General features: G+C 45.9%; 1 protein-coding gene across 1 annotated transcript in view; it reads right to left on the bottom strand.

Annotated features, from left to right (window-relative positions):
* THADA (THADA armadillo repeat containing) overlaps positions 1–24,301 on the bottom strand; it is a 326,156-nt gene that overhangs the window by 2,510 nt on the left and 299,345 nt on the right. The window contains exon 37 of the mRNA XM_045980964.1: positions 9,646–9,815. Coding sequence (XP_045836920.1) covers positions 9,646–9,815 — 170 coding nt within the window. The remainder of the gene's footprint in view (positions 1–9,645; positions 9,816–24,301) is intronic.

The following is a 24,301-nucleotide window of genomic DNA, read 5'->3' as shown; positions in this document are numbered from 1 at the left end:
GACAATTTATCTTGTCTCCAAATTTCCCATAAACAGGCTGCTTTTTGAACTGTTGGCTTGCTGGGTATGTCAAAGAGGACCAGCTGAGTCAGACACCGGTGGATGGAAACAGATTTCAGTTGACGAGATGCTTCTGCTGCTGGTCTTGGTCCTCAGTTTTCCTGTCTGTAGACTGTGAGCAGCAAGTACCCTGGTAGGATCCTGATTCTCTGGGAATGTTTCACCTTCCGCTTAACCATGGGAGCCTGTAGCTCTTCCAGTGCGGACTAATAAGCATTCTCCATAATTAAACCCTCAACTTCCAAGGGGCCTCTTCCTTTCTTTCTTTTTTTTTTTTTTATTGAGGTATCACTGATATACAATATTATACTAGTCTCAGGTGTACAACATTTGTATCCATTGTGAAATGATCACCACACTTCGTTACCATCTGTCACCCCACGAAGTTAATATAACCTTATTGCCTATAGTCCACATGCTTTACATTCACCCCCATGACTTATTCATCTTATAACTGGGAGTCTGTACTTCTTGATATCCCTTACCCATTTCACATGACCTTAACCACCCCTTCCAGAAACCACCAAACTGTTCTCTGTGAGTCTGGGTTAGGTTTGGTTTTTCTTGTTTGTTTTTTAGATTCCATATATTAAGTGAAATCGGGTGCTATTTGTCTTTCTCTGACTTATTTCTCTTAGTATAATACCGTTGAGTTCCATTTGTGTTGTCTCAAATGGTAACAGTCCATTCTTCTTCATGGCTGAGTAGTATTCCCATACATATATAACACACACATAATATACACACAATGCATGCATGCGTGTACACACACACACACACACACACACACACACACACATATCTTTATGTATTCATCCATTGAAGGACATGTTAAATTGCTTCCATACCTTGGCTACTGGAAATAAAGCTGCAGTGAACACAGTGGAGCTTGTACCTTTTCAAATTAGTGTTTCCCTTTTCTTTGGTTAGAGCCCGGGCTATGAAGTTGCTAGATCACCTGTTCTATTTCTAATTTTATGAGGGCCCTCCATACTGTTTTCCATAGTGGCTGCACAGATTTACATTCCCACCAACAAGACACAAGAGTTCTTCCTCTACATCCTCACCAGCACTTACTTCTTGTCTTTTTGATACTAGACATTCTGACTGGTGTTAGGTGATACCTCATTGTGGCTTTGATTTGCATTTCCCTGATGATTAGTGATGTTGAGTGTCTTTCCAGGTGCCTGTTGTCCATCTGTACGTCTCCTTTGGGAAAATGTCTATTCTTTTTTTTTTTTTTAAAGATTTTATTTATTTATTTGACAGAGAGAGAGATCACAAGTAGGCAGAGAGGCAGGCAGAGAGAGAGGAGGAAGCGGGCCCCCCACGGAGCAGAGAGCCCAATGCAGGGCTCGATCCCAGGACCCTGAGATCATGACCTGAGCCGAAGGCAGCGGCTTAATCCACCGAGCCACCCAGGCGCCCGGGGAAAATGTCTATTCTGATCCTCTGCCCATTTTAAAATCAGATTTCTCTGGTGTTATTGAGTTGTATGAGTTCTCTATATTTTTTGGATATTAACCCCTTACTGGATATATAAATCATATGCAAATATCTTCTCCCACTAGGTAAGTTGTTTTCTTTTCTTTTTAAAAATTATTTATTTGAGAAAGAGAGCAGAAGCAGAGGGAAGAGACAGAGGGAGAAGCAGCCTCCCCACTGAGCCAGCAGCCCGATGTGGGACTCAATCCCAGGACCCTGGGATCATGACCCAAACCAAAGACAGAGGCCTACCAACTGAGCCACCCAGTCACCCTTCAGTAGGTTCTATTTTCATTTTGTTGATGGTTTCCTTCAGTGCACAGAAGCTTTTTAGTTTGATTTAGTCCCAGTTGTTTATTTTTGTTTGTTTCCCTTACCTTTGGAGTCAGATGCACAAAAACATCACTAGGACTGATGTCAAGGAGCTTACCATCTATGTTTTCTTCTAGAAGTTTTATAGTTTCAGGTCTTACATTCAGGGCTTTAATCCATTTTGAGTTAATCTTTGTAAATGGCATAAGAAAGTGGTCCAGGTTCATTCTTTTGCATGTAGCTTTCCAGTTTCCCCAATACCATTTATAGATGAGACTATCCATTCCTCATTGTTTATTCTTGCTTCCTTTGTCAAAAATTAATTGGCCATATATATATGTGGGTTTATTTCTAGGCTCTCTATTCTGTTCCACTGATCTCTATGTCTGTTTTTGTGTCAATGCCATACTGTTTGGATTGAAGTCAAGACACATTTACCTCTGACTTTGTTCTTCTTTCTTAAGACTGTTTTGGCTGTTTGGGATCTTTGGTGATTCCCTATACATTTTAGAATATATGTTCTAGTTCTGTGAAAAATACCATTGGAATTTTAATAGGATTTGCATTGAATCTATATATATACTGCTTTGGGCAGATGGATATTTTAACAATATCAATTCTTCCAATCCAAGAGCAGGGAATATCTTTCCATTTATTTGTGTCTTCTTTAATTTCTTTCATCAGTATCTTACAGTTTAATAAGGTCATTTGCCTCCTTAGTTAAGTATATTCCTAGGGTTTTTTTTATTTTTTATTTTTTATGCAACTACAGTTAGGACTTTTTCTTGATTTCACTTTCTGACAGTTTGTTATTTATGTATAGAAATGCACCAGATTTTTGTACATTGATTTTCTATCCTGCAACTTTATTGCTGAATTCATTTATTAGTTCTAAAAGATTTTTTGGTAGAGTCTTTAGGGTTTTCTAAATATAGTGTCATGTCATCTGCAAACAGTGACAATTTTACTTCTTCCTTTCCAATTTATATGCCTTTTATTTCTTTTTCTTGCATAATTGCTGTGGCTAGCATTTTCAAGACTCTGTTGCATAAAAGTGGTGAGAGGGGGTATCTTTGCCTTGTTCCTGATCTTAGAGGAAAAGCTTTCAGCTTTTATCCACTGAGTATTTTCAGTTTTTATCCACTGGGGTTGTCATATATGGCGTTCATTATGTTAAGATATGTACCTTCTACACCCACTTTGTTAAGGGTTTTGTTTTTACCATAAATGGATGTTGAATTTTGTCAAATGCTTGTCTGCATCTATTGTGATGATCATGATTGTCTTTCATTTTGTTAATACTGTGTATCACATCGACTGATTTGTAGATGTTGAACCATCCTTGCATCCCTGGAACAAATCTGGATTATGGTATATGATACTTTTTTTTTTTTTTTTAAACTAGCAGAGTTTTGTTTTTTTTTTTACTTTATTTATTTATTTGACAGAGAGAGAGAGATCACAAGTAGGCAGAGAGGCAGGTAGAGAGAGAGGGGGAAGCAGGCTCCCTGCCAAGCAGAGAGCCCGATGTGGGACTCGATCCCAGGACCCTGGGATCATGACCTGAGCTGAAGGCAGAGGCTTTAACCCACTGAGCCACCCAGGCGCCCGGTATATGATACTTTTAATGTGTTGTTGAACTCAGTTTGCTAATAGCTTGTTGAGGATTTTGTATCTATGTTCATCAGGGATATTGGCCTACAATTTTCTTTCATTCTTTCTTTTTTTTGTGGTGTCCTTACCTGGTTTTGGTATCAAGGTAGTGCTAGCCTTATAAATGAATTTGGAAGCCTTCCCTCCTCTTCAATTTTTTGGAAGAGTTTGGAAGGGTAGGTATTAAATCCTTGAATGTTTTGTAGAATTTACCAGAGAAGCCTTCTGGTCTTGGGTTTTTGTTGTGTGTGGGGTTTCCCCCCCCTTTATTTATTTATTTTTTCTTTATTGGGAGGTTTTTAATTGACTCACAGTAACTGGTCTATTCAGATTTTCTATTTCTTTATGAATTGGTCTTGAATACACGTTTTTAAGAATTTATCCATTCTTTTTTGGTTGTCCAGTTTATTGGCATATAATTGCTCATAGTAGTCTCTTTTTTTAATCCTTCACAAATTTATTTCTCTCTAAATTCATTACAAATAAGAACTATCTTAGAAATACCTTCCACTATTTCAGAAAAAATGGATTTGAACAATAGCACTGTAGTAACATTCATCAAGCCATCATTCACTCATTTATTAAGCATCCACCATGAGCAGAGCACTGTGTTAGATATTGGGCAACACGGTGATAACGAGTAGCCCTGTCCTCTTAAGGCTCAGTTTAACAGAGGAGAAAATGTAAAGAAATTCCCCTAAAACCTCAGTTTTATCAACCAGTTTTTAGAATCATATATATATATATTTTTTTACAAATGTGTTTCTCCATAACCTTTACACACAAAAAACACACTAATTGCTAGTCAACTGCATTCACTGACCAAGTAGGTAGGTCTACGGGAGAGCGGTTTTCATACCGCAAGTTTTACCCTATAAGAGGTCATGAAGTCAATACGGATTGCAACCAGTTAAAAATAATAAGACTGGTTCAGAAACATCAGCACCATGTGTTATAAAGTATTATTTAGTGAAATGTTTATTTCAGAAGTACAGAGTGAGAGGGAAGTGCTTCCCTGTCTTCCTATATACACCTCCCATCCTCCTTCCACCTGCCCCAAGACACAACACAGACATCCAATTCACAGTAGTCTCTTCTGATCTTTATATTTCTGTGGTATCAGTTGTAACCTCTCCTCTTCATTTCTCATTTTATTTATTTGAGCCCTCTTTTTCTTGGTCAGTCTAGCTAAAGTGTTGTCTATTTTATGTTTCAAAGAACAAGATTTTAATTTCATTGATGTTTTCTATTGTCTTTTTAGTCTCTATTTCATTTATTTCCACTCTGATGTTTACTCTTTCTTCCTCCTAATTTTGGATTTTGTTTGTTCTTCTTTTTCTGATCCCTTGAGGTAGAAAGTTAGGTTGTTGAGATCTTTCTTGTTTCTTGATAATAGGCATTTATCATTTGAACTTTCCTCTCAGAACTACTTTTTCTGCATCCCATTGATTTTGGTATGTTCTGTTTCTGTTTTCATTTGTTTCTGGGTGTTTAAATTTCTCCTTTGATTTCTTCTATGACCCAATAGTTGTTCAGTAACATATTGCTTAATTTCCATGTATTTTTAGTTTTTCCAGTTTTCTTGTATTTATTGAGACTTGTTTGGTGGCCTAACATGTGTTCTATCCTGGAGAACGTTCCATGTGCACTTGAGAAGAATGTGTATTCTCCTGCTTTGGATGGGATATTCTGTATATATCTATTAAAATCCATATGGTCTACTGTATTGTGTAAGGCCAACATTCCCTTATGAATTTTGGTTGGATGACCCATCCATTGATGTAAGTGGGATATTAAAGTCCCCTACTATTATTACATTACTTGTAATTTCTCCCTTTAGGTCTGTTATTATTTGCCCCTATGTTGGGTGTATAATATTCATAAATGTCATATATTCTTGTTAGATTGACCCTTTTATCAATATGGTGGCCCTCTTTCTCTTTTATTGTGGTTTTTGTTCTAAAGCCTATTTTGTCTGATACGAATATAGCTATACCAGCTTTCCTTTTGTTTCCATTTGCATGGAATGTAATTCTCCATTCCTTCACTTTTGGGCTGCATGTGTCCTTACTTCTGATGTCTCTTGCAGGCAGTATAAAGATGTATCTTTTTTTTTTTTTAAATTAATTTAGCCACTCTATGTCTTTTTTTTTTTTTTAAAGATTTTATTTATTTATTTGACAGAGAGAGAGAGGTCACAAGTAGGCAGAGAGGCAGGCAGAGAGAGAGGAGGAAGCAGGCTCTCTGCAGAGCAGAGAGCCCGATGCGGGGCTCGATCCCAGGACCCTGAGATCATGACCTGAGCCGAAGGCAGCGGCTTAATCCACTGAGCCACCCAGGAGCCCCTCTATGTCTTTTTTTTTAAACACTTTTTAAAAAAAAATCATTTTACTTATTTATTTGAAAGACAGAGATCACAAGTAGGCAGAGAGGCAGGCAGAGAGAGAGGGGGGCAAGCAGACTCCCTGCTGAGCAGAGAGCCCAATGCAGGTCTCTATCTCAGGATCCTGGGATCATGAACTGAGCTGAAGGCAGATGCTTAACTCACTGAGCCACCCAGGCGCCTCCAGTCTATGTCTTTTGATTAGAGAATTAGTCCATTTACATTTAAAATAATTATTGATAGGTATCTGCTTATTGCCATTTTGTTAACTATTTGCTGGCTGTTTTGTAGAGCCTCCATGTTCCTTTCTTCTTCTCTTGTGGTTTGATGACTTTCTTTAGTGTTTAATCTTTTTTTTTTTTTTTTTTTTTAAAGATTTTATTTATTTACTTGACAGACAGAGATCAGAAGTAGGCAGAGAGGCAGGCAGAGAAAGAGGAACGGAAGCAGGCTCCCTGCCAAGCAGAAAGCCCGATGCGGGGCTCGATCCCAGGACCCTGGGATCATGACCTGAGCCGAAGGCAGAGGCTTCAACCCACTGAGCCACCCAGGCGCCCCTTCTTTAGTGTTTAGATTCCTTTCTCATTTTGTGTGTTTATGGTAAGTTTTTGCTTTGTGTTTACTGCAAGGTTCACATATGTTATCCTATATCTGTAACAGTCTATTTTAAGTTGATAGCATCTTAAATTGAACATATCCCAGAACCCAAATTATTACTCCCTCTATTTTTTGTTTTTGATGTCACATTTTACATCTTTTCACACTTCCCTTAATTATTGTAGTTTTAGTACATTTTACTAAATTTTTTTTAACCTTCAAAGTAGCTTTGTAAGTGATTAATCTACTACCTTTATTATACATTTACCTTTTCCAGTGGGATTTTTACTTTCATATGTTTTCTTGTTATTATTTAGTAACATTTCTTTTCTTTCTTTTCTTTTCTTTTTTTTTTTTTTTTTTTTGGTGGGCAGCAAAGCAAGGTTTATTGATCAATAGCAAAGTGATAGTTACAAAGCTCCCAAGGAAGAAGGGTACCTGAGGGGGTTGCCACTGGAGTTTCTAAGTCTAGGGGTTTTTATGGGCTTGTTGGTATGCTGTTTTAATCCAATTAACCCTCATGCTTGTCATCTAATCAGATTTTTGTCACCTGTCTTATCATATGCAAATGGTGGAGGGCTCCTTCCAGGGTAGTATAAAATCCTTTTAAGGGTGGTTTCCTCTTAGGGCTGGGGGTGGGGTGGGGCTTGTCCCTGTCTTCCTGCTTTCCAGCTATCCTTCATCATTCTCCCTTTGAAGAAGTAACCCTAACTGCTGTTAGGGAAGAAGGGTGAGCAACCTTCTATCATAGCTACTTCCTATTGGTCACGGGTGTTGGATGGGGCTGCGGTCAGGGTTCCTCTCATCCCATCTTCATTTGTGCCATTTCTTTTTGACTTAAATGAGTCCTTTAACAATTCTAAGCCCAGGTTAGTGGTGACGAGCTCCGTTAGTTTTTGCTTGTCTGGGACACTTTTTATTTCTCCTTCCTTTCTGAATGATAACCTTGCCAGGTACAGTATTCTTGGTTGGAAGGTTTTGAGTAAGTCATGCTACTCCCTTCTGGCCTGCAAAATTATTGCTGAGAAACCTGCCCATAGCCTTATAGGTTTTCCCCTGTATGTAATAATTTGTTTTTCTTTTGCCACTTTTAAGATTCTCTCTTTAACTTCTGACATTTTAACTATGATGTGTCTTGGTGTGGATCTCTTTAGGTTCATCTTCTTTGGAGTTCTTTGGGCTTCCCTGGGCCTGGATTTGTTTCCTTTTCCAGGCTAGGGAAGTTTTCAGCCATTGTTTCTTCAAATTAGTTTTCTGTCCCTTTCTCTCTTCTCCTCCTGGACCCCTATTGTGTGAATGTCATTCTATCTGATGCTGTCCCAATAGCTCTCTTAAGCTAACTTCTTTTTATTTTTATTTATTTTTTTAAGATTTTATTTATTTATTTGACAGACAGAGATCACAAGTAGGCAGAGAGGCAGGCAGAGAGAGAGGAAGGGAAGCAGGCTCCCTGCTGAGTAGAGAGCCTGATGCGGGGCTCGATCCCAGGACCCTGGGGTCATGACCTGAGCCAAAGGCAGAGGCTTTAACCCATTGAGCCATCCAGGCACCCCTAACTTCTTTTTAAAATTTGCTTTCCTTTTTGCTGCTCTGTCTGGATGAGCTCCATTGCTTTGTCTTCCAGCTCACTGAGCCATTCTTCTGTTTCATCCAGTCTGCTGTTGAGCCCTTCTAATGTTTCTCAGGTCAGTTATTGTATTTTTTCGCTCTGTGCCTTCTATTTGGTATTTATGTATATTTTCTCTTTGTTGCAGTTCTCACTGTGTCCATCCTTTCTTTTCCCAAGTTCAGTGAACTTTTTTTTTTTTAAGATTTTATTTATTTATTTGAGAGAGAGGGATAGCACAAAGGGAGAGAGAGAGGGCGAAGCAGACTCCACACTGAGTAGAGAGCCTGATGTGGGGCTTGATCCCAGGACCCTGAGAGCAGGACCTGAGCTGAAGGCAGACACTTAACTGACTGAGCCACCCAGGCACCCCAGTGAGCTTCTTTATGGACACTACTTTGAATTCTTTATCAGATAGATTCCTTATCCATTATCATTAAGGTCTTTTTCTGGAACATATTTCTGTTTCCTCATTTTGCTTGACTCTGTGTTTGCTTCTGTGTATTAGGCAAAGCAGCCACCTCTCTTGGTCTTGAAGGAGTGGGTGGCCTAATGGGTGATGGACCTTCAACCTTGCCCTAGCTCTTGGTTGTCTCTTGAACCCTTCTGATTGTCTGAACAGCCTGATTTATTCCTAATATGTCCCCATTGTTGAAGATGTGTCAAGACCTGTCAGTATTCCAAGGGGAGGAATCTCATTTAGCACCTGGTTTCAGGCTGATTGGAAGCCAGCTTTTAAAATATATATAATACTGTGGGTTGGCAATTATAATCCTTCCTGGCCTCCAGACCAGGAGATCTTGAGGTGTTCCTTGGGCAACTGTTGCAAAAATTGGGGCTCCAGATGAATGTACTAGATTTTGGGGGGAGGTCTCATGGAGCCGTAGCAAGGCCAAGAGGAGCATGCAAGGATGTCACCTCCTGCTTATGTTTCCTAGGAACGCCTCCTGAGCCTCTAGATGTGTGGGAAACCTGAAGCCTGTCCCTCAGGCTGAGGATCCAGGCTAAGTAAACAGCCTTTTTTCCATGAAGACTGGGTTTGTGTTTCAGTTCACTGTCCGTGCAGGGCCCTGGGGTGGTAGACTGTCGAGAACTGTCTTCCCGATCACCACCTTCCTGCAGAGTTCAGGATGCCAGCTCCCTTGGCCACCAGGGCCAGGCAATCAAGGGGTGTCCTGGGTGTGGAACAGCCAAGGCTGTTGGCTTTAGCTAGGCCATCGGACAGTGAAGGCAGTGGGGCCTGCCCACGGGCTTCAGAAACCCAGGAGGCTCTTTCAAACCTCTTTCAAACCTCTCCCCTGGTGATCTCAAGACTTACCACTGGAACCTCAAAAGTCAGCATGAGAGCTGCCCCAGCTTCCCCAGCAGCATCTAGCCGGCTGCTGTAGTCATTTGGAGACTTTGCTAATTGGTTATTGATCTGTATGTGAGCACTCAGAAGCACACTTTCAGCAGGCACGGGAAGCTGCAGCAAGCCTGCTGTGCTGATCTAGTGGATTTGGGCCACCGCTCTGATCCCACCGCCATGGCCCTGAGACCCTGGGGTTACCTGATGGGTGCTTTCCACATGGATCGCAGAATCATCACCCTCTCCCAACAGCCATCCCAGCAGGACTGGGAGTCCAGGGGCCAGCTGGTCCCACTGCTGGAGCAGGTCACACAGCACAGCCAGGGCCAGAGTCAGTGCAATTGAAGCGTCCACCTGACAGAAGGCAAATTCTGTGGAAATGAGAAAGAGGCAAGTGGTGAATGTGCTACTCAGGGCCAGCCCGGGGAGGCTCTGCAGGACTCCAGGAACGTGAAGGGCCTCAGGTCAAATCACTGCCACCAGCCTGCAAGGAGGCGGCTAGGCTCCTCAGAGGTCATTAGTCCACTTCATTGTGCTGGAAGGAGTCAGAGGCCCAAACCTCACCATTTTCATGCCCCCCATCCCTGTGTGGTCAGAAGCAATTCCACCTGTAAGATGAGACATTTAGCTCCCGTCAGCCCATCTACTGTAACTGGAAGGCTCTCAGGAAAGCTTTCCACCCTGTGTCTCTTCTGCAGGACTGTCACAACGCCTGAACGCCACTGGTCTGCCCCTGCCTCCGAAAACAAATCCCACTGGCCATGTGACACATTAACCTCTTGTCATTTTACCATTTTAGAGCAGGGCATCAGCAAACTTTTTCTTTTTAAAGATTTTTATTTATTTACCTGACAGACAGAGATCATAAGTAGGCAGAGAGGCAGCAGAGAGAGAGAGAAGAGGAAGCAGGCTCCTTGCAGAGCTGAGAGCCCGATGCGGGGCTCGATCCCAGGATGCAGGGATCATGACCTGAGCGGGAGGCAGAGGCTTTAACCCACTGAGCCACCCAGGTGCCCCAGCAAACTTTTTCTTAAAAGGTCAGAGAATAAATATTTTAGACTCTGGGAGGTCTTCAGGTCTCTTTCATAACTCCTCAACTCTGCTGAAAGCAGCTACAGACAATATGGAAACTTTATTTAAGTTCCAATAAAATTTGAATTTCATGTATTTTTCACTTGTCATAAAATATCCTTCTTTTGATTTTCTCCCCCCAACCATTTACAGATCTAAAAACCACTTGTAGGGGCGCCTGGGTGGCTCAGTGGGTTAAGCCTCTGCCTTCAGCTTGGGTCATGATCTCAGGGTCCTGGGATCGAGCCCCACATTGGACTCTCTGCTCAGTAGGGAGCCTGCTTCCCTCTCTCTCTCTGCCCACCTCTCTGCCTACTTGTAATCTCTCTCTCTGTGTCAACTAAATAAATAAAATCTTTAAAAAAAAAAAACCACTTGTAGTTCATAGGCTGTACGGCAGCAGGTGGCAAGCTGGATTTGGCTCATATCTGCTGCCCTCTTGTCTTCGAATTCATTTTTCAGATCCTCGTCTTGCTCACTGGCTAGGAAAAGGTGTGGAAAGAGTAGAATGGGGTGCAGAAAGAGGAAGCGGGTGCCTTGGGGAAGCCACTGCTTACTTCATCATTTGCTTTAGACAGACCTAAATATAGGTTTGAAGAGAGGCTCTGGGTATTGACACTTCAGCTAACAACTGGAGGCCTCCTACCCCCAACCTGGAGGAGGTCTGAGATATAGGATTGCAATACTACCACCAAATGAACCTCTTTGGATCCCTCCATGCACCAAGGCCTGTCTTTTGATGACCCACTTCTATTGAAACCTCACTGTTCCCTAATCCCCATCTCCAGCTCCAGCACACAGACCTGGCCTGGACCGCTGGCCCCCACAGAGACTTGCTCAGCACATGGAGAGAAGGCTCAGAGTCTGGACTGAAAGCTTGAGCTCTCAGGGTACTGAACCGGTCCAAGTAGGATGCCCCTGCCCCCACCCAGGGCCTATTATGTGCCAGGCCCTAACCAACTACTTTCTGTCCACTCCTTTGACATCCCATGGGCTGGGTATTGTCATCCCTACTTCACAGGTGCAGAACTCTGGACTCAGATTAAGTTACTTGTATATAGTCCCAGTGCTTTAAGTGACTATAAATAATCAGAATGGGCACAATGTTTCATGGTGCCTCCGGAGCACAGATTTGAATTAGCATCAACATTCCAGACATATAGGTCTCCCCAGTGAGATAAGTCAGGCTAGTGACCCTGAAGCAGGCCCAGTACTACCTGGAGCCCACCCAGCAGAGCCTGGACTCATGGAAGCAGCCCCAAGACTGATGTCACCATCCCTGAATCAATCTCCCAGAACCCTGCCCCTTGGTGCTTCTGCTCCCCAGCCTGCTGCCTCCTGCTGCCTGGAACCAGGATTCAACCCAGGCAAGAGAGAGAGAAGAGAGGGATGGGAGAGAAGCAGCAAGCAAATGTGCATTTTGGCTCTTGGTCTGGGGCATGTGTTGGTCCGGCCCTTACCTACAGTATAATCTCTATTTTTATCTCTACCTAACTCCTCTGTGTAGTTCTCAGATGGTTTAGAATCTGTATGGGGAGATGGTACAATTAATTAGCATCTTTCACACCTAAAAGAATTGAAAATATACATGAAGATTAGCATAGGATTAAACACATAGCAGATGCTCAGAACATTCTAGTGTGTGGTTCTAGAGATCATGAAATCTTTTCCTTTGCCCCCAACTTGATTTAATTTGAACACTAACATAGGGCCTGCCATAAAGAAAGCATTCACTAAATGGTTACCTAGGGTTACTGGTGATAATAATGAACACTGGTCTATCTAACCCTTATTGCTCCCACACGAGCAGGGACGTATCCTTATTTAACCAACGAGGAAGCTATGCTCACGGGGAATGAATCCACGTTTGCACAGTCAGCAGTGGTGGCAGTGAGCTAAGTCTGCCGCAGCCCAGACCCTGCCCCCACCCCATGGGGAGGCCATGCAGAAGCAGCCCACGGAGATGAAGAAGTCACACTTGGCTTTATCACTTTTGCTCATGATGCCACCAGGAAGGCCTGCTGCACTTGCCCCACCTGCCAGGACAGATGTCTCCCATCCTGTACCAATTTGTCTTGAATTGTGCTTAGGAAGTGGCAGGTGAGTGACGGGCATAACAGCAGCACAGGGGAGTGTTGGTGTGACTTGGCTAGGAATAGATCCAGAGAGAATGAGAGCCATCCAAATACTGATTCTGCCAGATGAAAAAGGAAGGGGAAAGAAAGCTGGATGGGGGAGGGGGGGATTAGTTGGAATTAAATCTGCTTGAGGGGCCAGATGCACCCCACCAAGTTTCCTCTTTTATTACTTTGCCGTGAACTAGGATGGCTTGGCCAGAACAACCCCAATCGCTACTGGCCACATGCCCTGTGAAGGGAGGCAGAAGAGTGGGAGAGGCGTTTTTTAGCTCAGCATACAAGCCAACCAGGCTCTCATGGGCTGGTCGGTCCATCAGTGAAACAAGAAAGCAAGTGACCAAACCACCAGTGTGTCTGAAGAATCTGTTGCATGTCCAGAACAGCTAAACAATCTGGAAAAACACAACAGAACTGGAAGACTCACACTTCCGATTTTAAAAACCTAACTACAAAGTGACAGTAATCAAGACGGTGTGGTGCTGGCATAAGGGCAAATGTACAAATCCACGGAATAGAACTGAGAGTCCAGAAATAAACCCTCACACTTATATTCCATTGTTTTTTTTTTTTTTTTTTTTTTTTTTTTTTTTTTTTTTTGCAAGAGTGCCAAAACAATTAACAGTAGGGAAAGAACAGTTTTTTCAACCAATGGAGGTAGGACACCTGGGTATTCATCCACAGGCAAAACAATGAAGTTGGACCTACTTCACAGCAGGTACAACAATGGACTCAAGATGGACCATTTAAGAGCTAAAACTATAAAACATGTAGAAGAGGGGCGCCTGGGTGGCTCAGTGGGTTAAGCCTCTGCCTTCGGCTCAGGTCATGATCTCAGGGTCCTGGGATCGAGTCCCACATCGGGCTCTCTGCTCAGCAGGGAGTCTGCTTCCTCCTCTCTCTCTCCGCCTGCCTCTCTGCCTACTTGTGATCTCTCTCTGTCAAATAAATACATAAAAAAATCTTAAAACACATAGAAGAAAATACAGAAGTGAAGCTCTGTGATCTTGGATTAGGCAGTAGTTTCTTAAGTAAGACATCAGAAGCCCAAGCAAGAAAAGAAAGGTCAGACTTCATCAGAACCATAAACTTTTGTGCTCCAGAGGATATCATTAATAAAGAGAAGACAACTCACGGAGATGGAGAATATATCTGCAAATCCCATATCTGATGGGACATATATTTAGAATACATAAAGCACTCTTTAAATGAAATAATAAAAAGATAACCTAATGAAAACATGTGCAAAAGATCTGAATAGACATTTCTCCAGAGAAGATCCACAAATGACCAATAAGCACAGGAAAAGATACTCAGCACCATTAATCAACAGGAAAATGCAAATCAAAACCATAGCAAGATACCACTTCACAACCATTAGAACTCTAATACAAAAGACAGATAATAAGTTTTGGTGAAAATGTGGAGAAGTTGGAACTCTCAGACACTGCTGGTGGGGATGTAAAATGGTGCAGCCAGTTTGGAAAACAGTCTCGAAGTTTTGCTCACTCCTAGGCACATACACTGAAGAGAAATAAAAACCGTATGTCCACACAAAAATTTGTATTTGTGAATTTTCATACTAGCCAATACGCAGAAGCAGTCAAAACATCTATCAACCAAGGGATGGATAAATAAAATGTACAACTGTACAGTGGAATATTATTTAGCTATAAAATGGAATGAAGTACAGATACATGCTACACCACAGACAAACCTTGGAAACATGCTGAGTGAAAAGAAGCCAGACACAAAAGACCACGTATTGTATAAATCCAATTACGTGAAATATCCAGATGAGGTGAATCACAGAGACGAAAAGTGGATTAATGGCTGCCAGAGGTTGGAGAATGGGGAGATGGAGGAATGACTGCTGATAGAAACAGCATTTCTTTTTTGGGTTGACGAGAATGTTCTGGAATTACACAATGGTGATGGCTGTACAACCTTGTGATATACTAAAATGTGTATATCCATAGGCTTTAATTTGGTGAATTTTGTGGTATGTGAATTATCTTGGGCCGGGGGCAGGGGGAATATGGCAGGCTGAAAAATGGCTCCTGGCGCCTGGAACCTGTGAATGTTACCTTATTTGGAAAAAGAGTCTTTGCAGATGTGATTTAGTTAATGGTCCTGAGATGATGAAATTGTCTTAGATGATCTGAGTGGTGCCTAGAAGCCATCACAAATATCCTGAAGAGAGAGCAGAAAGACACCCAAAACCTGGAGGAGAAGGTGACGTGAAGCCAGAAGACTGGAGGGATGAAGCCTCTGGAAGCTGGAAGAAGCAAGGAATTCCTGAGAGCCAGATTCTTCCCGAGAGCCTCCAGAGGAAGCGTGGCCCTGGTGACACCTTACTTTTGGACTTCTGGCCACATGAGGCCATAAACTGCGTTGTTTTAGGTCACCAAGTTTATGGTAATTTGTTAGGTGACAATAGCCCCAAGAAACGAATACAGGGAGAATGAAGGAGTGCTAAAGGCATGGGTTTCTTCTCACAATGACGAAAATGGCCTGAAATCAACTGGGGTGATGGTCACACAAGTCTACAAATATGCTACACCTGGAGCATTGTCCCCTTTCAGGGAGGTGACCTGTGCGGTGTCATAGGGCCTACGTCAGCAGAACTGTGACACTGAAAAATCTACTACGTGTACAAGTCGGTTCCGACTGCCGGGCACAGTGCGTGCCTTGAAAGATCTTGCAGAACACTCAAGCCTAGACCGACTCTGTGAGAGCTGGCAGGCTTGCTTGTGGGGCCCAGGCCTCAGGGGCTGGAGGACTCTGCAGAGGTGTAAGATCGCTCAGCGGGTGGGGAGGGCACCAGAGAGAAGGCTTCCTGGTGGAGCTGGGCCTCTGCCTGGCCCCTCCCAGCTCAGGGTCTCTGTGGCCAGCACCATGCTGAGTACTGTGGGAACCCAAGTCAAGGAGCATCTCCTGTCCTCAAGAAGGCGGTGCTCTGGGAGGGAGGTTAAGCTAAATATCAGGGAGCAATGAGACATGTGGTGCTCGATGGAGTGCTGTGGATCCCAAGAGCTGCAGGAATCAGGGGAGGGAGGAGGTCAGTGTGCGCGAATAAATCATCGCCTGCCAACCGCTACTGGCTAAGGCTAGAGTGAAATACGCCCTAGAGCCCTGTGAGAGGGCTTCAGGCGGGTGAGGTGTGCTGGTACATATTCTTGTCTGTGCTAGGCCTACACAAGGGGGATTAGCATTCGGTCATTAGGAAGTGAGCTGGAAACCCAACGAATCTGCATTTAGAACTAGTTAATCCTTGCCTTCTCCCCTTGTGAATGGATCACCTGGGTGGTAGGGCTTCAGGGCCGATACAGTGTGGACATCCTCTTGCTACTGTCCCCCGCCCCCCAGCATGGGGCTCTTCTGCCAAGGCAGACACCTGGCTGACGGAAGATACAGGCTGAGACTCCTGAGGCGAGCATGGGGAGTCCCGCAGCCCTGCCGCCCCTGTCCTTTCCCACTCCTGTGACGAGGCCCCCCCGGGGTTGGCTGTTAGAGGCAAGCTTCACACAGGGCTGGACACACCTCAAGTCCCAGGCTTTGAGGTGGTCTTCAACCACACTGATGAAAATGAAAATGCCAATGTCGACTTGCTCTGAGTGCCAACCTCGAGCTTGAGACTGTGGATTCAAAGTGTACTATCTGACTCTAGAGTTATCATGGGGGAGAGGCCTTCTAGATCAAGGCCATTGGTCAAGTCTCCTTTCCAAGAGGGGCCAAGTCAGTACAGTAAATACTGAGGAAATGGAGATGGGTTGAGTATTCCCTGCCCCTAGCTCAGGAGCATCCTGTTCTAGGCATCTGTGGAACTCCCTCAAACTCGCCATCCCACCATCTCCCTGTCCACACGCTCACCCATCAATTCAAGCTTCTATCTGCCCATGGTACTTATTGTCACCTGCTGTGTGTGTGTGGAGGGGAGAGCGGTACTATGAGAACCGCGAGGAAAACTCCAGTCCCTTCTCTCTGAGAGAGGAGAGTGTGGTCAGTGGTGAGCTGACACATGAAAGGTCAGGAAATAATCCAAGATGGTGTATGACAGGGACTGATAATATCATGAGTAGCAGTAATGAATGAACAGAAAAGGAAAAAAAAAATGTGGGGAATGGGAGGAGGGAGCTTTATGGAGGGGACATGGGCAGGCTGAGGATAAGGGGCCACACGCAGAGCTGGGACGAGAGGGAGGAGCAGGGAGCTCAGGCCTGCCCCTGAGGAGGGGCTCCTGCCAGGGGAACTGGAGGTGAAGCTGGAGGGCCAGACAGGCTGGAGCAGGCCCAGGGAGGCAAAGGCAGTGTCTGAGTAAGGTAGTATTACTGGGTCTTCTTTTTTGCTGAGAGAAAATATTTTAAGGTTGCACTAGGCTGCTTCCAGACAACTTCATTATTTTTGGTCTTCTCCACAGACTTCTTCACTTCCCCTCAGCAGAGCAAGAGCCTGCATTTTATTTGGTCATGAGAAACAAGTGTAGACGGCCGCTTGGTTTGGCTGCTGACTGCTGCCTGCCTCTTCCTGAGGCTGCCAGGGCCCCTCTGCCCCCTGCCTCTCCTGGCCCTCTACCCCGGAGCCCATGGCTCTCCACTCCTCAGGGCCAGCACAGCCAGGACTCAGAGGTGGGATTTCCTGGCATGGCAATCAGTGACAGGACTCAGGGTTCTCCCAAAGGTCACTGCCCTAAGGAAAGAAAAGGGGTGGCTTCTCCAGTTTTGAAGAACACAGCAGAAAGGCTGGGCGGGGGAACGTGGGTATTCATGATATTAGTCTCTGTTCTTGGCTGAATATTTTTAAAAATTTCATCCAAGAACCAAATGTGCTGGTCAGTGCTCTTAAAGGGCAGCTCCAGCCTCAGCCTCCGCGGACACTGGCTCAGATGCCGGGGTCTGACAGCACTGAGCCTCGGGCCCACCCACTCAGAGCTCCAAGCCGGTGCCTCTGGGCCATACTTCCCTCCGGCTCCCTAACCTGGCAGCGCTGTTAGGTCTGGAGGGGATCTCTGACTTCACCTGGCCCAGGTGGACCCCTCCTTTTCCTTCTTCTTTTCTTTTCTTTTTTTTTAAAGCCCTGGGAGCTATTGCTTAAAAAACAGTATGCAGGAGGTTTAACCCAACCAAACACACAGCTTAAGGGTTCTAAGGCCCCAGAGGGCCCCTCAGAAACATCTGGACTGGGGTCCAAATGGATTGTTGGGTCTGCACCCAAGTCTGGTATGGCTTACATGGTTTTTTAAAAGTCAGGAGATTTCTTGGGGCGCTTGGTGGCTCAGTTGTTAAGCATACACCTTCGGCTCAGGTCACGATCCCAGGGTCCTGGGATAGAGCCCCCCATTGGGCTCCCTGCTCAGCGGGGAGCCTGCTTCTCCTTCTCCCACTCCCCCTGCTTGTGTTCCCTCTCTCGCTGTGTCTCTCTCTGTCAAATAAATAAAATCTTAAAAAAAAAAAAAAGTCAGGAGATTTCTCTTAAGAATCCACATTTCTAACATCCCTTGAAAATTCAGAGACTTAGCACCTGGTGTCCCAGGGATGCACTTTGGAGGGTTAATAGATGCCTGGAACCAAGCAGTGGCCATGCCCTGTAGAAGGCATCGACGTATCCTACTGTCTCTCATCTCACTCCTAAGGCTGTTTGAGTTTATGACTCCTACACCCGAGTACTGAGGAAGGTGACGGGTCCCAGGCCAGCCCCTCATCTTCACAGATGAGAGCACTAAGACCCTCTACCAAAGCTGTCTGATCACCAGTCTCCCCCTGGAGCTCTCTCTGGGCCTTTTCCTTCCTTCCAATTCTTTTTTTTTTTTTTTTTTTTTAAGATTTTTATTTATTTATTTGACAGAGAGATAGAGAGCACAAGGAGGCAGGATGGCAGGCCTAGGGAGAGGGAGAAGCAGCCTCCCCACTGAGCAGGGAGCCTGATGCAGGGCTCAATCCCAGGACCTTGAGACCATGACCTGAGCTGAAGGCAGATGCTTAACCAATGGAGCCACCCAGGTGCCAACTTCCTTCCAACTCTTATGGCTCCAGGTTGCTCACCATCCCTACCACCTGACAGATCCTGTCTTCATGACTTAGCCAGGCCTACTCATCCCTCAGGGCCCAACTCAGTCCTGTGGTCTAGATTTTTCCAGCCCGCTCATACCTGCACAGCACTCAGTGTGTTGACAGATGGTGAGAGATGGCATTCTGTGGCTGAGCCCTATGTCTTTGCTTTTCCCAGGATCGTCCATAAAACAGCACTGGGCATGCAGCTGATACCATCCACATGTTTAAAGCCATGTACTAAGCAGTCTACTTAGGATGTATTTCCCCAGTAGGAAACCTCCAAGATTGCAAGGCTCAGGTCACATGTAGACAGAACTATTGCTGCCCTTCTGCACCTGAGGTTACTGAGGGTTAGAGAAGTCACTTGTTCAAGGTCACACAGGTGAAGTGGTAGGGGCCACACAGAAGCCTGCATTCTTGACCATTGCGCCAAGCTGCCCATACAGGTTGAATGATCACATAGATAGATGAGCAGACTGATTGTTTGTCTTTGTGCCTTCATCCGTTCTTTGTCCTTCTGCACCCCACTCAGTGCCCCGGGGGCTGACCTTGATGGCCTGTGCCACCCAGGTTCCCTACCACCTGGCTTCCAGCGGGCTTCATCTAACAGGGAGAGAATGCCGAGAATCTGGAGGATAGAAAGAGAGAGAAGCTGGATACTTCTCTGCTGCAACCTCCCCTGTGAGTCGCCAAGGTTCTGGCCATGGCTGCACCACCCCATTCAGTTCTCCCTGGGTGCAGAAAACCCCATTCCCTCCGCTCTCAGCTAGTCTCTGGGGCCCCAACATCACGTTGGCTTCCCTCCACCTGGTGGTTCCCAACCTCAACCAGAGATAATGTTGCCCTGCAGGAGACACCTGTCAGTGTCTGAACACATTTCTGGATGTCACGAGTCAGGGGAGGCCGGGCTGCTGGCATGGAGTGGGTGGAGGCCTGGGGTGCTGCGAACCGCCCTACGAGGCACACGACACCTCCACCAAATGTCAACAGGGCTGACACTGAGGAGCCCTGTCTTACCCCCGAAACAGTCCGCAACCTTACACAACTGTATGAAGTCCCCGCGGTGAAGTCCTCGCCAAGCAACAGTTCGGCGGGTAGATGGATGGACTCTTCAGCTCACCCGGCAGTAGGGGCCTATGTCTCTATTTGGGGCAGAAGAGAAGAAGCGCATCTCCTCTCAACGTTTTCTGCAAGGCAATCCCTAGCTTCCTGCCTCCTCCTCAGTTCTGTGGGCAGAGAGGTGGCAACGGGTGACAAACAGCCGCTTGAGGTGGACAGCTGACCACAGAGCCCTTGCTGTCTGGAGGTGCAAACATTTTTCCCAAGTCTGAAGGGAAAGGACAAAAACACCACTTGAAGTTCTAAAAATAGTTTGGGGAAAACCTTTCAAATATTAGTAATTTGCTTTTTCTTAATTTTCTAGCCCTTTCCATAAGGAACGAATGGCCTGGATTCCCCAAAGTTCCTGTGGACCCAACTCCCCAAGATGGAGACCCCCCCTCCCCCCACTCCAGACGTAGTCAGATGCCCAACGTCACCTTTTTCCTGGTGACCCATCACGAAACCAGAAAACATCCGGCGGAGCTTTTGTTTTCATTTTAAAGAAAAGATATATTTTTAAAAAAACTTTATTTTTAAGGTTAAAAAAGCTATAATTTAAAAAATGTGGGCCCGCCTCAAATCACTGGGTAAACAGATGTAGATTTTCCCCTAATTTTAAAAATGGATACAGCTAACATGAAGAAAAACAAATAAGCACTTCACAGGAGTTAAAAGTGTGCACTTCTCACTTGGGAGGGCCACACTTCACTGAAAAGGGGGTGATCGAATAAATTACAGCTGGTGAGTAGCACACTCAGCTCCAGGCTTATAAAAATGCTTGCAGCTGTTTGCTTCCAACCACACCAAAGAATGGGGAATGGATCAAAATTGACGTCACTCTCAGGCAACAATGGCTGTGAAAAAACCCGAATTCTCCTGGGCCATTGAGCCTGGGGAGGAGAGGAGCACCCCTCACCCGCTTAGACCTTTCAGGGTACTCAGTTGTTCCGGTTTTGTGTGCAACTCACTGTCCTGCTCCTTGTGGCTACCTCCGAAGCCCAGCGGGGACGGGTCCGGTGCACGTGAGCTTTGTTCATGGCCGCTCCACGACAGGCTAACAAAGTCCTGGTGTGCGACGGGGAAGGAGTGAGTTGGGTCCAGACCGGAGATGCTCTGGACAACAGCATCTGGCCCGCCCGGGATGCCCTCATGCAAGGTGCAAAGTCAGCCCCTCCCCGCAGATGAGCCCTATGCTCTCCAGCAGCTCCTCCCTGTGCTCTGCCCTGCTCCCCGGTGATCTCGCCCTGCCGAGGCTCCCCAAGTGTTCAGTTACCTCCTCCTCTTCACGGATGGTAAGCATCTTGTACTTATTCCTTTCTGCTAGGTCACCCACCCCAAAGCACTCCTACTGGAAGGGGCAATCAGAGCCCTTTCCCCACATCTCCCCATCTCTCCTGCCGATGAGCCAGTGTAGTGGGGTACAGTGGGGGTGCCTACAGACTGAGAAGCCCTCCTGGGGGTGGGGGGTGGGCAGCTGGGCAACTTGAAGTCTCCTTCTGCCATCAGCCTCTTCTTCCTCTGCCTGGGCAGAGTTCAAGGGCTCTATAGACACATTCTACATTCCTTAGTGACCAGCTTGGATCTTACCATTTCTCTTTCCCCTTTCCTTGAAGTCATTCCAGTTTTCTTTAGTTTATTCCACTTCCTTCTCTTACAGGAAATTTCTCCTCCGTCTGAGCTCTGAAAACTGACTAGCTCCTTCAGAGTTGTTCCTAAGCTTCTCTGACCCTCAGTGCCACTACCCCACCTGCCTTACTCCTCCACCCCCCCCACCCCCAACTGCCCCTGGCTTCCAGCCCCTTCTCCTGTTCTCAACCCTCTCCGCTTATTTGGGGCTTTAGGTGGTAGAAAGGAAGAAACCAAACGACTGATTCATTTCAGCAAAGCTGTCGTGAGCATGAAGCGCTGTGCCAGCCAGGAGCCACAACTCCCTAGAACAGTCGTTCAGGTAATGCGTGGGACACACGGTGCAGACACAAGATAGGGGTTTGCCGGGCTCTGCCAGCACATTAGTGGACTATGGAAGATAGTGGTATGGATGGTCCTGAAGTATAGCTGAAGACTAGAAATGGGGAGTCAGAGAAATGAAGAAAGATAATTCTGTCACACGAGGAGACAAGGAATTCAACTGGCTTGACAGAGTTACAAATAATTTCTTGATGAAAATTAATCAGTGTTGGTATAATCCAGACAAAAACTGTATTATTTAGCTAGCATCTTGGACTTCAGTCATCTGTCAAGAAGGGGTATCCTGGTCTGCTTCCCCAACCTCCCGGTCCCTAGACTCACCCCTCCTGCCTCTCCCCTGACTGGACTCTGCGGTGGGAGCAGTGGTCTGGAGGCCCTGGACGTCTCCACAGCCCTTCCCTGGGCTACCGGCTGCCCTGTCTTCTCAGGAGCATCTGGTCCTCGGCTGTCCGGATGACGGCACCTCGCCTCTCCCTCTGCACTGCCACTCCTAGGGACCACCCTCCCCAGTCTTCCTTCAAGAGCAATGGTAACCCTCTAACCACCCTCCCTGGTTCTAGTTTTGTCTTCCTCCCCTCCAAGCCACCCTCCGCCCTGTAGTCAGGGTGATCCTTCTAAAGCCTCCTCTCATAAAAGCCCTTCCGTGGCTCCTCGAGGCTGAGTGTCCTAACTGCTCAGCCTAAAGGGCTCTTTCTGCCGGGCTCCCCTGCCCCATCACTACAAGGATAAACCAGTCTATAGCTCCCGTCCGTCACTCCTCTATCACCAGGGGGTGACCGTACTAGCCACAGCGGGTTTTAGGTTCACACCTTCTTTTATTCTGGGCAACTGAGTTCCCTTCTCACTAAATTCTTCCCCTGCTTTAGTCCAATCTTCTAGTGGCCCCCCAAACCCTTAGCACCTAATCCCTTCCCCAGACTGTCTTTCTTCTGATTACCAGCATCTCTTTGGTGACCTTATTCACCTCGAGAGAGACTCCAGGCTCCTCAGTCTTATTCCTTCGGTTTCTTTCCAGATCTAGCAGAATGAGGTTAACATGTCTTGAGGGTTGGGGCTGGGGTGGTATATACCTACTATTCCTTGACAGAGTGGACCTAGGAGGCTGCCCATCGAGAAGGGACCTCTAGGAGCACCCGGATGGCTTAGTACAGCATGTGTCTCTTGATCTCGGGAGTCACAAGTTCAAGGCCCATGTTGGGCAGAAAGCTTACATAAAAAAAAAAAGAAAGAAAGAAAGAAGAAGGGCCCTCCAGTTCCTCAAAAAGCTCAACGCAGAATTACCACATAATCCAGCAATTCCACTCCTAGGTATAGATCCAGAAGAAGTGAAACCAGGTACTCAAACAAAGACCTGTATGTCCGTGTTCAAAGCAGCACTGTACACCACAGCCAAAAGGTGGAAACAACCCAATGTCCATCAACGGATGAGGGATGAACCCAATACGGCACATCTGTACAACAGTATTACTGAGCCGTAAGTGACGCACTGACACACGTTACCACATGCCCCACGGAGGAACCTTGTGGACTCTATGCCTAGTGAAAAAGGCCAGGCACACCAATATCCTATGCTCCCGTTGACACAAAATACTCTTTGTCAGAGACAAAGAGCAGACTGGTGGTTGCCGCGGGCTGGGAGGGGAAGGGAGGGCAGTCAGTGGCTCCTTAATGGACACAGGTGTTCTTGGGGGGTGAGGGAGCATGAGGAAAATGCTCTGGAACTGTGATGGAGGGGGACGGTTGCACAATACTATGAATGTACCAAACGCCACTGACTTTATCCCTAAGATGGTTAATTTTATGTTAAGTGAATTTCACCTCAGTACAAACCAGAAATCTGAACAAGAAAGGATTTCCTTGGGGATGGAGCCAGAGAGCGTGCCAAGAACACAAGATGGCAGATAATTCGATTCTGTGCCCCTGTGGCTTGGAGCAAAGAAGGTAGGTAAGAATGGGCCTCCTCGGTGAGTAGTGTTTCCTGGCATACACTTCCCCAAGACTGACCCTGATCAGGGGTGTGAGGAGTGCACGGATAAAGGCACACATGGGGGTTAAAGGAGGTGTATGTGGGACTGGCCCTCCCTTCCACTGCTGGGGCTGGGCTCATACAAAGATGAGAGATTTAGGACCTGGAGTACTAGAAAGGTGGCAAGCCTAGGAGGGTGGTCTGAACAGCCACTGAGGAAGGAGCCCTTGCTTCCCTGCTCATTTGGTAATAAAGCAAGACATATGTCTGAAAGCACCTGCAAGGTAAGACGCCTATGTAAGTGGACGCCGTGAAATGGAATTTTATGCAGAAAGTAGGGATCAGATCACAAAGCCTAAGGAGAAATCTCTTTACCCAAATTACACAGACCCACTTGTCTGGTTTCCATTTCATTGCCCGAGTCTGTTTTATAGTTGGGCTTTTTCATGAGCGCTTTTAAGGAAGGCCATTCCTTGACGTCATGCAAAAAAAATGTCCGAATACAATTACAGTACTGAGCGGTGCTTTTGGAAGAGAAGGCAGCCACGGAGCTTGCTGGTGTCTTG

The sequence above is a fragment of the Meles meles genome, chromosome 16 (genome assembly GCF_922984935.1).
Source record: "Meles meles chromosome 16, mMelMel3.1 paternal haplotype, whole genome shotgun sequence".
Classification (NCBI taxonomy): Eukaryota; Metazoa; Chordata; class Mammalia; order Carnivora; family Mustelidae; genus Meles; species Meles meles.
This window is presented reverse-complemented; position numbering and strand designations above follow the sequence as displayed.